The sequence below is a fragment of the Oncorhynchus mykiss genome, chromosome 10 (assembly GCF_057628025.1).
Source record: "Oncorhynchus mykiss isolate SJ-2025 chromosome 10, ASM5762802v1, whole genome shotgun sequence".
Lineage (NCBI taxonomy): Eukaryota > Metazoa > Chordata > Actinopteri > Salmoniformes > Salmonidae > Oncorhynchus > Oncorhynchus mykiss.
In genome coordinates this window covers 54,984,072-54,999,016 of record NC_143031.1, presented here as the reverse complement: position 1 = coordinate 54,999,016, position 14,945 = coordinate 54,984,072, and the positions used below count along the sequence as shown (strand labels likewise).

Genomic DNA, 14,945 nt, shown 5'->3' with positions numbered 1-14,945 from the left:
GGAGACCATATAGCACCTGGATATGTGAAATGCGGCAACTCCCAAATTCATTTAAATCATTTTCTTTGTGTGAAAAAAGTACACTTTTTTTTTTTTTTTTTCATTGACCTTTCCCTTCAAAATGATGACCAAAGAATCCTACAACTTGCTCCGGCTAGGAAGTGAACACCTTTAAGCAAATATGGTGCCAGTTGATATTCAGTACAATCACTAAACTTACTGTGGCTAGTTGTCCGTGAAACTGAGACAGTCAGAATATGTTATGTGACTTGTTAAAGCATAGTGCACACACATTACATATTAGTTTCCTTACGCTGTCAGCAGTCTATGGACAAGGTATGACAGCAACCCATGCTTTGGTTTTATTTACCTGGCCACTGTTTCCAAATGTAAACATTTTAATTAGGCCAAGATTCAAACAGATCAAGCGCAAGCGTTAACCGACGATAGCCGACACCCGCACAGCTGATGTTTTGGCGGTGTCAGAAGTGTTGGAGCTGTCAAATCGTTGAGCAGCTGCTCTTGTGATCATTATAACAAAGCCACACCCGCCCCACTCGCATTAGAAGTTCAGAACGAGAAAGTGTAGGCAATATAGAAATAAAGAAGCTCAAATTGAAAATAATTTTTCAAAATAATGATTTCTATAAGCCTAATCGAGGTGTAGATTACAAGAAACATCAATAGGCCTTCTAGGAAAGTACATCGTTGGACCTAAATGCAACATTAACATTAATAGGTTAAACATGTTCACTTCATATCTGTACTATTCTAGGACTTACCTCTATTTTTTGTAACATATTCTATGAATGGGAATTCTTAACATACACTATATATATAAAAGTATGTGGACACCCCTTCAAATTAGTGGATTCGGCTATTTCAGCCACACCCGTTGCTAACACGTGTATAAAATCGAGCACACAGCCATTCAATCTCCATAGTCAAACATTGTCAGTAAACGCCTTACTGAAGAGCTCATCGACTTTCAACGTGGCACCGTCAATGGATGCCACCTTTCCAACAAGTCAGTTCGTCAAATTTCTGCCCTGCTAGAGCTGCCCCGGTCAACTGTAAGTGCTGTCATTGTGAAGTGGAAAGATTTAGGAGCAACAATGGCTCAGCCGCGAGGTGGTAGGCCACACAAGTTCACAGAACGGGACCGCGAGTGCTGAAGCGGTAGTGAGTTGCAACACTCACTACCGAGTTCCAAACTACCTCTGGAAGCAAAGTCAATAACTGTTCGTCGGGAGCTTCATAAAATGGGTTTTCATGGCTGAATAGCCGCATACAAGCCTATGATCACCATGTGCAATGCCAAGCATCAGCTGGAGTGGTGTAAAGCTCGCCGCCATTGGATTCTGGAGCAGTCTCTGTAGTGATTAATCACGCCTCCCCATCTGGCTGTCAGACGGACTAATCTGGGTTTGGTGGATGCCAGGAGAACGCTACCTGCCCCAATGTATAGTGCCAACTGTAAAGTTTGGTGGATGAGGAATAATGGTCTGGTGCTTTTTTTCATGGTTAGTAGTGTATGGGCTGTAAAAAAAAAAATTGTGCAATTCGTATATGTTACGAATTCCAATTCATGCAATATGTTATGAATTTGTAAGTGCTTAAGATCCTGTAAAATGTATTTAAGCACTTAAAAATTGATAATAAAAACATGTTGTTGCAGGATTTAACATATCATACAAAGTGGATAACATTGTACATAATTGTGCCCACCTTTCGTGCACCCGCTTACGCTCGTCAACGTTACTTTCAAAACTGCATACTGAAATTACACAAAACATTTATAACGCATCTTTAAGATCCTGTTCAATCTCTTTAACTAGCTGCTGCTAACCAAAAACTATGGAAGTCAATGACAGGGACAAGATCTTCAAGTTAAAAATTAATTAATCAATTACTCACCCCATCCCTGGTCATAACAACACAAATACCATGTCATCCCAACAAAGCTGTGTCAACCATCAGGATTGCCACTTCATGAGTTGTTTATTTATATAAATTGCATAGGTTTCAGAGCATTTCATATTTAGAATGACATGTTATGTTTTGTATGGTATATTTGTGGATGTCCATCATCCATTCCGTATGATATGTTACGAATAACAATTTGTATGATATGTTACGAATTGCAATTCGGACAATATGTTATGAATTCCAATTTGTTGTGGCTAATGTTAGCCACCTATTTAACGTTAGCTACCTAGCTAACGTTAGCTAGGCTAGGGGTTAGGTTAAAGGGTTAAGGTTCCCTAACCTTAACCGTTTAATCTAAGTAGTTGGAAAGTAGTTGCAAAATTGCTAATTAGCTAAAATTGTCAATGATGAGATTCGATCACTCAACCTTTGGGTTGTTAGACATTCGCACCCCAGCCAACCACGCTCCTTTCATTTTTGCCTTAAGTACCCTTCTGTCTTATGTAACCCTACCAAATGTAACATACTGTTTCATACGAGTGTCTCGGATTTACCGTTTACTATGTAACGTCTAGTCTATGAGAGCAGGCTGCACCAACACACTTTTCAAGCATTATCCAATCATTGGACACAGGACCCCACCTGTTCTTTATTGTAATTCGAGCAGCAATAGCTGCACAGTTGACACAGTGGGGAATATGCCCCTAAAATGCATTCAAAGCACTGAATGCAAGCATAACTTTAGATTGGAGAATGAATAATCCATACGCGGTAGTGGGAGGTTTTATTGAAATGTATTTTACAAAGTTCGATATTGATGTCGTTATATAGGGTCACTCGATACAAGTCCATTACTTTGTACTGAAACATTGGCGAGGAGATTAAAACCTGTACCTTGTGTGTCCTCATAAACAAATAAACAAACATCACAGTAGAAGTGCAGTAGATGATGACCCGCACTGCAATGTCTGAAAGCAGAATTCCTCTTTGTCCCATTATAATCATCATCATCATCACACTAGCCAATATGCACATTTAGATACATACTGCCATGTCTTCTGCAGTTGTATAATGTTTGTGCCAATTATTCACAAGGGTGTTTTTATTAAGGCAGCTTACTTCAATGCAAGGGGAAAAACAACACAAAAAATGTAGTCAGTTGTATGATGTTTAGTCTGTACAGTAAAATAAGTAGTTGACGTTAACAATATCATTTCCATATAATGTTTTCATTGGAGGAAGTGTTGCATTCCTATTTTGTCTACTACAACATTATAGTTTAGTGACAGTGCACAAAAGTCCAGGTCTACAAATGGAGACGGTAAAGCAGAGGAGCACTAAACTTGTTTATTTATCACTGATGAAGGATTAGGTCACACTGCAGAAGAATGTTTGACCATAATAATGTAGTAGCTACATTATAGCTGGATTAACAAATGGTCCACTAACTATGAAAAAATTACTGTTGTAAGTGGTTTCAGTGTAATTAAATGCATTTGATTTCCCAATTTACTCATGTAAATGAGCTCTCGTGTAACAAGCCTACCATGTAGCCTAACTCCTTTGTCCCTCTTTCTACCTTCAACTCTACTGTTGAGTAAGTAAAGGTTCATTACAATTCACTTTTTATATGAATACAACGGCGCCGTCAGTGAGTTGTTGTCGGTCAATATTATACATTTTCCAGGAGGGTTGCCTTTAAATGTGCTTTAAAGTGCTATGTGGTTTAAATTTAACTTAAGCCTCTTCTTACAACATGAAAATAATGTGGGAATCTGGATCCAGTCATCCTCTTTCTCCCATGACTTTCCTTTAGCAGATACTTTATAAGCTTTGCTTGCCAGACATACAGTATACAGTTGTAGCCAAAAGTTGAGAATGACACAAATATTAATTTTCACAAAGTCTGCTGCCTCAGTTTGTATAATGGCAATTTGCATATACTCCAGAATGTTATGAAGAGTGATCAGATTAATTGCAATTAATTGCAAAGTCCCTCTTTGCCATGCAAATGAACTGAATCCCAAAAAGCATTTCCACTGTATTTCAGCCCTGCCACAAAAGGACCAGCTGACATGTCAGTGATTCTCTTGTTAAACAGGTGTGAGTGTTGACGAGGACAAGGCTGGAGATCAATCTGTCATGCTGATTGAGTTAGAATAACAGACTGGAAACTTCAAAAGGAGGGTGGTGCTTGGAATCATTGTTCTTCCTCTCTCAATCATGGTTACCTGCAAGGAAACACGTGCCGTCATCATTGCTTTGCACAAAAAGGGCTTCACAGGCAAGGATATTGCTGATAGAGAGATTGCACCTAAATCAACCATTTATCGGATCATCAAGAACTTCAAGGAGAGCGGTTCAATTGTTGTGAAGAAGGCTTCAGGGCGCCAAAGAAAGTCCAGCAAGCACCAGGACCGTCTCCTAAAGTTGATTCAGCTGTGGGATCGGGGCACCTCCAGTACAGAGCTTGCTCAGGAATGGCAGCAGGCAGGTGTGAGTGCATCTGCACACACAGTGAGGCGAAGGACTTTTGGAGGATGGCCCGGTGTCAAGAAGGGCAGCAAAGAAGCTACTTCTCTCCAGGAAAAACATCAGGGACACACTGATATTCTGCAAAAGGTACAGGGATTGGTAGGACTGGGGTAAAGTCATTTTCTCTGATGAATCCCCTTTTCGATTGTTTGGGGCATCTGGAACAAAGCTTGTCCGGAGAAGACAAGGTGAGCGCTACCATCAGTCCTGTGTCATGCCAACAGTAAAGCATCCTGAGACCATTCATGTGTGGGGTTGCTTCTCAGCCAAGGGAGTGGGCTCACTCATAATTTTGCCTAAGAACACAGCCATGAATAAAGAATGGTACCAACACATTCTCCGAGAGCAACTTCCCCCAACCATCCAGGAACAGTTTGGTGACGAACAATGCCTTTCTAGTATGATGGAATAGGGCAAAAGTGCCAACTAAGTGGCTCGGGGAACAAAACATATATAGAACAAAACATATATTTTGGGTCCATGGCCAGGAAACTCCCCTGACCTTAATCTCATTGAGAATTTGTGGTCAATCCTCAAGGAGGCGGGTGGACAAACAAAAACCCACAAATTCTGACAAATTCCAAGCATTGATTATGCAAGAATGGGCTGCCATCAGCCATGTGGCCCAGAAGTTAATTGACAGCATGCCAGGGCGGATTGCAGAGGTCTTGAAAAATAAGTGTCAACACTGCAAATATTGACTCTTTGCATCAACTTCATGTAATTGTCAATAAAAGCCTTTGACACTTATGAAATGCTAGTAATTATACTTCAGCATTCCATAGTAACACCTGACAAAGATATCTAAAGACACTGAAGCAGCAAACTTTGTGGAAATTAATATTTGTGTCATTCTCAAAACTTTTGGCCATGACTGTAGCTCTCTAATATTCCTTGGCCAAAAACATAGTTTACCCCAAAATGGAGTATAGTAACATTTCCCGGAACCTTTGTCAATTGACTATAGTCAAATCACTCGAGGCACACATTCACTGAAAGAAATAACCCAATAATCATGAGGTCCAGGTTCTTCAAACCTAGGTTTAAAATCATTTCAAATACCTTAGTTGTGCTTGATTGAGTTTGCCTGTTGCAAAAGTCCCAAAAGTGCAAACGGCACCCTCCTGGTACACCAGGCAGGCTAACACAAAACCTCAAAGTATTTGAGAGATTTCAAATGGTATTTGAACTCAGATCTGGTTCTTACTGACTTCAAAGATTTTCAACAATCCAAAAGTATCACTTGTAGATGTTCTCTAGTATAGGCTATTGTAAATGTATTTTCATTGCTAAAATGTCTAACTTTGAACGTGGCATTGCATTCCCTTCTTTAAAAATAATGTAAATAAAAAGACATACAGTATATTTCATGGACTTTGGCTAGTATAGCTTATTAGCCATGAAATAAATATCTTTAAACACGTTACCAGCAGTTACACCTTAATGTTTTAATTAGATAAGATGCCCACTAGACCTTCAGGGCTAATCATCCTAAACTATGTCGGTAACGTTTAAACACTGTGGATTTTCTGATGATTGTTGCTCCCCTCACAACATTTATCTGTAAGCAGTTAGAAACAACTTTTACAAACAACCCTCATTATCTATAACTTTCTAAATGTTGCATCCGGCCTTTGGTGAGCAAGACTATCAATAAATGAGTATAGACTAAGGAAGACTCCTGCCAATCAAATAGGCTACCAAAAGGCCAGAAATTATTCCAGCACCATCTCTGATAGCAGACATAATGCTAAAGACACGTTAGGAAAACAAAACGAACTAACTACGGCCTCAGCAACTGGCTTGAATAGCAAGCTAGTTTTGTATGGAGGCTGCAAACAAAATCTATGCTTATATTGATTAATCTACATTATCCATTTTTTTATATTTCCCTTTGTCTCCACTCCGTCTCACTGTTACTAACTTGATAATAATCTAGGATTTCACAGAATCTTTTATCAAGTGTGATCATGATCATCCATTGGCCTATAGTTACCAGACATTGATTAAGTGATTGACATAGCCTTTGTGATATATGACATTCACGAGCATGTTGATATGTCACTTGTTTTATAATGAACACCACTGTTTTGTGTCATGACAAAAATGGAATCTTCTTGCCTTACAATCATCCCAGCGGGCAAAACCGGTTGTAGTGCCGTCAGGTTCACATTTTGTGATGTCATGGTCATATTTTGTTAGGTCATTAGCTAATGACTGTAAAATAATGTTTTTATATTTTTTTAACTACCATAAAAAGACACCTTTACCTCGTTGTATTCAGGTTATGCAGTCTTTCCCAGGCATCTTGATGTTGTTATGAAAAAGGTATCTTTAACTGGTTGTAGTCAGGTTATATGACATAACTTTAATCACATTTCAACCAACATTTTTGCCCACTGGGAGGAGACTGTTGATAACTTTTTTTTAAAGAGTTTCAAAGTAGAAGTGAATACAATTGTACAATTGGATGTGTAGTTCATTAATTGATCACTATCATGCAAGATTGATAAACTTACTGTGTTTTATGGGCATCATAAATATATCAATTCCTTCAATAATGCACATTGCAATTCTGCATGTGGGAGGTCATTAACTTAACCCCTAATGTAGCTTTGATGTATGGACTTGTTTCTGGACAATTTACAATAAAGTAAAGTCCTTTCAAAACATTGCCTTTAATTGTCAGTCACGCTATAAAGCAGATCTTCAGCGTTACGGATTGAATAGAGCGTTTCATTATAGAAATCTTAGCACCTGTACAAGATAAACAAAATTCCAATACACGATACTTACAGTATTGTGATACAAACAATATTGTGAATAAAGAGGCAAGACTGCAATAACTCTTCACTATTCTCTTGCAAGGTAGCCATCACTAGTCCGCATGCTCTAATATTTGGAGAGATTTTGCAATTTGCAAAACAATTTAGGAGCTGAACAATTTCATAAAACACTTCATTTCAGATAAACACCGCAGACATAAGTTGTATAAATGCCTTGATGGCTCTGGCAATGATAGTGATAAACATGTTAAGGGAAACAAGGTGTTTGTCTGTCCTATACCCCTGGGATATATAGTTACAATTTGCACCCGCTGCAACCATTTATTTTATGGTCTATCTATGCATACTCTGGCAAACATGTTGTGAAAAGGCAAACACATCTGAAACAAACATAAAAGTAAAGTCCTGTCAAACCAATTACAACACTCAGCAAGCCACTAATTAGCGAGGCCAACTCCTCACACACCTCCAACAAGATTACAGACAGAGTGTGTGTGCGTGTGTTCAAGAAAATATTCTTATGACCTGAGATTATATGTTGGATAAAGATATATTTTTTTTAATTTAGTCATAAATACCACAGAAAAGGCACATTAGTGCTTCAGGATGGAAACTTAATAATTCAACTAACAATGTAAAACAACTGTTTTCCCTTACTAAATTGTCAATATTCGTTTTAACGATTTCATTTTGGTCATTTAAATATAAAAAAAAGATTTGAGTATACATTATTGTACTTATGAATAAATTATACTGTATGGATAGAACTACAATAGCCTATTTTGCTTTGCGCTACACAAATCGGAACCTCTGACATTTTGCCTTTCCACCTTCTCATCTCTTCTTTCATTATTTTTAATACTGTGCATCAACATACAAATATGATAATTCTCCTGATAAATTATTTCTAATTCTTGATAGAAAACATTTCATTGGACATGGATTGGAAATAACATGTAAAAGTATAGATTTTCCCAAATGTGACTCCAATCCTAAATGTATCAACATTTCTCTAATACCAACACTGAGGAATCTGGAAATCCCCCCCAAAAAATCAAAGTTGATATAATCCAAATCAAGATAATTCCTGATCAGCTCTCTTGCAATGGGAGACAAAATTAATCTGGTCAGGATAGTTTTTGTTATTTCATGGTTGTCATTTTGTTTGTTTGTTTGTTTTTTTGCAGTGAAGTTTTTGAAGCTGTGGGAACAGTCTCTGGAAGCCATGCCTGTGAGGTTAACAGTCCCAGTAGTAGTTGGATTTTCTGGGGGTTGGGTGAGGGAGGGTGGACATGTGTGTGTGGATGGGTGAGGAGAAGGTGGGGGCACAATGTGACCCAACTTCTGCCTTCTCCACCCCCCTGCCCATTACCCCCAACGGTCCCTACCATAACCTTAATAATCCACCTCCTCCATCTCAGGCCTTAATGTCTGTCTGTCTGTATATCAGGTCAGACGCTGGTGATGGACGCCAGGCAGGTTGAAGACTTCTGCAGTTTCTCAGGCTGTGCGGTACGGGGGGGTTCAGGAATGGCGCGAAAGCTGAACGGCGGACCGTTGCTGGTGGTGCCCATGTGGCCCGGACTCAATGCTGGATTCTGTCGTCTATTGCTCTCCATGATGCTCGACGTGTTGGAAGCCAGACTTTCACGTGTCCTGCCACGACAGTAATAGGGAGACACGTCCGTGTAGTAAAGAGAAGGAGAGGAGAGAAAGAAAATTAGAGGATGGGGACAACGGAGATTTGCAATAAGTGGGAAGCAAACTAGCCACTGCCACCAACAGCTTCATTTTCTAACCAAAAATGGGATTGTGTAGCTCTATGACTTAGTTGAAAGTTACTTTGGGAGGATTTGGGCATGCAATTTACACCATACTAACTTGGGGACATTGTGTTTTGGTTAGAATAATATTAGCGGTTGGGTGCAAAGGCTAGTTTAAATAAACCAACGCATGGATTGCAGTCTCTCCTTGTCCAAAGACTTCTTTCAAGGTAATGTGTAAAATTGTAATTTGGCTATCCCAAACCCCATGTGTCAAACACAAGGACCGCGGGCCGGATCCGGCCTGTGACACATTTCTATCTGGCCTGGGCAATGATTTGGGTTGTCAAATCATTTTGCCGTGAAGCATGCACAGTCAACATGCTGTGCTCCAAGGGCAGTGCATTGCCACACATTTCTCTTCCTAGACACACACACACAGCTCCTCCCAGACCCACAGACACCCACGAGCCAGCCAGTGCACTGTATCATATCATTACTAAACATTTGCAGCATCCCCAATTGTTCTCCTTAATGGCACTGATTGTGTTGTTAAAACTACATTATTGCTGTACTACAGAAAGTGTTGTCAAAAAGTTGCATACATGAGTATAAATCAGGACACACGCAAGTATGATGACTCAACCGTTTATGTCAACAGAAATTACAACCTGATACGCTCCCAAATTGTGCTGGTTACAGTTGAAATCTGAAGTTTACATACACTTAGGTTGGATTCATTAAAACTAATTTTTCAACCACTCCACAAATTTCTTGTCAACAAACTATCATTTTGGCAAGTTGGTTAGGACATCTACTTTGTGCATGACAAATCATTTTTCCAACAATAAACAAAATATTATTTCACTTATCACAATTCCAGTCTGAAGTTTACATACACTAGGTTCACTGTGCCTTTAAAAAGCTTGGAAAATTCCAGAAAATGATGTCATGAATGTAGAAGCTTCTGATGGGATAATTGACATAATTTGAGCCAATTGGAGGTGTACCTGTGGATGTATTTCAAGGCCTACCTTCAAACTCAGTGCTTCTTTGCTTGACATCATAGGAAAATCAAAAGAAATCAGACAAAAACTTGTAGACCTCCACAAGTCTGGTTCATCCTTGGGAGCAATTCCCAAACGTCTGAAGGTACCACGATCATCTGTACAATCAATAGTACGCACGTACAAATAACCATGGGACCACGCAGCCGTCATACCGCTCAGGAAGGAGACACGTTCTGTCTCCTAGAGATGAACATACTTGTGCGAAAAGTGCAAATCAATTCCAGAACAATAGCAAAGGACCCTGTGAAGATGCTGGAGGAAACAGGTACAAAAATATCTATATCCACAGTAAAATGAGTACTATATCGACATAACCTGACAGGCCGCTCAGCAAGGAAGAAGCCACTGCTCCAAAACCGCCATAAAAAAAGCCAGACTACAGTTTGCAACTGCACATGGGGACAAAGATCGTAATTTTTTAGGAAATGTTCTCTGGTCCGATGAAACAAAAATAGAACTGTTTAGTAATGATATGATACAGTGCACTGGCTGGCTCGTGGGTGTCTGTGGGTCTGGGAGGAGCTGTGTGTGTGTGTCTAGGAAGAGAAATGTGTGGCAATGCACTGCCCTTGGAGCACAGCATGTTGGCTGTGTATGCTTCACGGCAAAATGATTTGACAACCCAAATCATTGCCCAGGCCAGATAGAAATGTGTCACATGCCGGATCCGGCCCGCGGTCCTTGTGTTTGACACATGGGGTTTGGGATAGCCAAATTACAATTTTACACATTACCTTGAAAGAAGTCTTTGGACAAGGAGAGACTGCAATCCATCGTTATGTTTGGAGGAAAAAGGGGGAGGCTTGCAAGCCAAAGAACACCATCCCAACCGTGCTTCACGGTTGCGATGGTGAAGCACGGGACTGGTGCACTTCACAAAATGAAGGAGGAAAATTATTAGGACATCAGTCAGGAAGTTAAAGCTTGATCACAAATGGGTCTTCCAAATGGACAATGACCCCAAGAATACTTCCAAAGTTGTGGCAAAATGGCTTAACTTCTCTTGGGATAGGGGGCGGTATTTTTACATCCAGATGAAGAGCGTTCCCAAAGTAAACTGCCTGCTACTCAGGCCCAGAAGCTAGGATATGCATATAATTGGTAGATGTGGATAGAAAACACTCTAAAGTTTCTAAAACTGTTAAAATAATGTCTGTGAGTATAACAGAACTGAAATGGCAGGCAAAACCCAGAGGACAAACCATCCCCTCCCAAAAAAATGTCATCCTACCACTGATTTCAATGGCTGGCACTTTTATAATAGGGCAAAATCGTGCACGATTGCAGTTCCTAGGGCTTCCATTAGATGTCAACAGTCTTTAGAAAGAGTGTCAGACTGGTTTTTGTAAAATGGCCCAGAAATTGTAGTTTTTCTAGGTGGCTCCCATTTTGGCTGTAGTGGGTCCAAGCGCATGAATGAGAGCGCGTTCTTTGGTATTTTTCTCCAGTAAAGACAACAACGATTCTCCGTCTTAAATTTGATTGTTTATTTGCGTATTAGGGTACCTAAAGTTTGATTATAAACGTTGATTGACTTGTTTGGAATTTATTGGTAACGTTTGGGATTCATTTTGTATGCATGATGAAGGAGGGAAAACGAGTGGATTATTGACTGAAGTGCGCCAGCTAAACTTTTATGGATATAAAGGAGTTTATCAAACAAAAGGACCATTTGTAATGTAACTGGGACCTTTTGGAGTGCCAACAGAAGAAAATCTTCAAAGGTAAGGCATATATTATATCGCTATTTCTGACTTTCGTGTCGCAACTCCCTGGTTGAAAATGATTTGTTGTGCATTTGTGTACTGGGCGCTGTCCTCAGATAATCGTATGGTTTGCTTTCACCGTGAAGGCTTTTTGAAATCTGACACGGTGGCTGGATTAACAACAAGTTAAGCTTTATTTTGATGTATTGCACTTGTGATTTCATAAACGTTTAATAATTATCATAATTTAATTTGAATTGGCGCTCTGCAATTTCACCGGATGTTGTCAAGGTGGGACGGTAAACTGATCCGCAAGAAGTTAAGGACAACAAAGTCTAGGTATTGGAGTGGCCATCACAAATCCCTGACCTCAATCCCATAGAACATTTGTGGGCAGAACTGAAAAAGCGTGTGCGAGCAAGGAGGCATACAAACCTGACTCAGTTACACCAGCTCTGTTAGGAGGAATGGGCCAAAATTCACCCAATTTATGGTGGGAAGCTTGTGGAAGGCTACCTGAAACATTTGACCCAAGTTAAACAATTTAAAGGCAATGCTACCAAATACTATTTGAGTGTATGTAAACTTCTGCCCGACTGGGAATGTTATGAAAGAAATAAAAAAGTTTAAATTAATCCTTCACTCTATTATTGTTCTGACATTTCACATTCTTAAAATAAAGTGGTGATCTTAACTGACCTAAAACAGGGACATTTTACTAGGATTAAATGTCAGGAATTGTGAAAACTTAATTGAAATGTATTTGGCTAAGCTGTATGTAAATTTCCGACTTCAACTGTAAGTGTTTCCCATTTATAGAGTGCAGCGGAGGAAACGTGCACAGACACATGCCACATCCTAGTCTACTAAAATGTTGCAGTCTGGCTTCGGTTTTTAAAGCTTGACAATGAATAACCAAAAAACTAAACCTGAAACAAAACACCATACAAAGGGGTAAACGTAGGCCTATTAAGGCAACATTTGAGCAGTAGCCTAGGCTGGCTACTCAACTACAATACATTTCCAGGGCACCATACAGCAGTGTGAAGTACTTAAGTAAAAATCCTTTAAAGTCCTACTTAAGTATTTTTTGGGGGGTATCTGCACATTACTTTACTATTTACATTTATGGCAACTTTTACTTTTACTTCACTACATTCCTAAAAAAAATAATGTAATTTTTAGTCCATAGATTTTCCCTGACACCCAAAAGTACTCGTTACATTTAGACAGAATTTTATTCCTTTGCTTCTATTGGTATGTAATTGACATTTAGTGGTAGTTGCAGGTGGAAATGCAATAACCAAGAGTAAAACGTACTTTTTAAAATGCTGCTCAAGACTGCTAGTTAGCATTTGTACCGCTAATTAGCATGGTCACCGCAACTAAAAGGTTCGGCTTAATTACGATTAGTTTGTGTTCACAAGGTTGACAACAATAGCAAAAAAAAAATCTAAACATCCTTGCAACTGATGTTTTTGGGTTTATGACAAAGTAAGAAACACTACTAAGCCAATTATGCGTCTTTCAAAAAAACATTACTAAATCGAATATAGCTCAAAGTGACATATACAGTGGGGCAAAAAAAGTATTTAGTCAGCCACCAATTGTGCAAGTTCTCCCACTTAAAAAGATGAGAGGCCTGTAATTTTCATCATAGGTACACTTCAACTATGACAGACAAAATTAGAAGGAAAAAAATCCAGAAAATCACACTGTAGGATTTTTTATGAATTTATTTGCAAATAAGTATTTGGTCACCTACAAACAAGCAATATTTCTGGCTCTCACAGACCTGTAACTTCTTCTTTAAGAGGCTCCTCTGTCCTCCACTCGTTACCTGTATTAATGGCATCTGTTTGAACTTGTTATCAGTATAAAAGACACCTGTCCACAACCTCAAACAGTCACACTCCAAACTCCACTATGGCCAAGACCAAAGAGATGTCAAAGGACACCATAAACAAAATTGTAGACCTGCACCAGGCTGGGAAGACTGAATCTGCAATAGGTAAGCAGCTTGGTTTGAAGAAATCAACAATTATTAGGAAATGGAAGATATACAAGACCACTGATAATCTCCCTCGATCTGGGGCTCCACGCAAGAGCTCACCCCGTGGGGTCAAAATGATCACAAGAACGGTGAGCAAAAATCCCAGAACCACACGGGGGGACCTAGTGAATGACCTGCAGAGAGCTGGGACCATCAGTAACACACTACGCCGCCAGGGACTCAAATCCTGCGGTGCCAGACGTGTACCCCTGCTTAAGCCAGTACATGTCCAGGCCCGTCTGAAGTTTGCTAGAGAGCATTTGGGAAAATTGGGAGAATGTCATATGTACAGATGAAACCAAAATATAACTTTTTGGTAAAAACTCAACTCGTCATTTTTGGAGGACAAAGAATGCTGAGTTGCATCCAAAGAACACCATACCTACTGTGAAGCATGGGGGTGGAAACATCATGCTTTGGGGCTGTTTTTCTGCAAAGGGACCAGGACGACTGATCCGTCCGTGTAAAGGAAAGAATGAATGGGGACATGTATCGTGAGATTTTGAATGAAAACCTCCTTCCATCAGCAAGGGCATGGAAGATGAAACGTGGCTGGGTCTTTCAGCATGACAATGATCCCAAACACACCGCCCGGGCAACGAAGGAGTGGCTTCGTAAGAAGCATTTCAAGGTTCTGGAGTGGCCTAGCCAGTCTCCAGATCTCAACCCCATAGAAAAATCTTTGGAGGGAGTTGAAAGTCCGTGTTGCCCAGCAAGTCTGACAGAAAACGTTTGACTTCTGTCATTGCCAACAAAGGGTATATAACAAAGTATTGAGATTGACTTGTTATTGACCAAATACTTATTTTCCACCATAATTTGCTAATAAATTCATTAAAAATCCTACAATGTGATTTTCTGGATTTTTTTTCTCATTTTGTCTGTCATAGTTGAAGTGATGATGAAAATTACAGGCCTCTCTCATATTTTTACGTGGGAGAACTTGCACAATTGGTGGCTGACTAAATACTTTTTTGCCCCACTGTACAGTGCTATCATAAAGTATTAACACCCCTTGACTTTGTCCACATTTTGTTGTGTTACAAAGTGGGATTAAAATGGATTTAATTGTCATTTTTTGTCAACGATCTATACCAAATACT

General features: G+C 39.6%; 1 protein-coding gene across 2 annotated transcripts in view; it reads right to left on the bottom strand.

Annotated features, from left to right (window-relative positions):
* Positions 1-2,697: 2,697 nt before the first annotated feature.
* LOC110534281 (storkhead-box protein 2) overlaps positions 2,698-14,945 on the bottom strand; it is a 65,162-nt gene continuing 52,914 nt past the window's right edge. For both annotated transcript variants that reach the window (XM_021619045.3, XM_021619046.3), the window contains exon 4: positions 2,698-8,906. In XM_021619045.3, the coding sequence (XP_021474720.3) occupies positions 8,702-8,906 (205 nt within the window). In that variant the 3' untranslated portion in view covers positions 2,698-8,701. The remainder of the gene's footprint in view (positions 8,907-14,945) is intronic.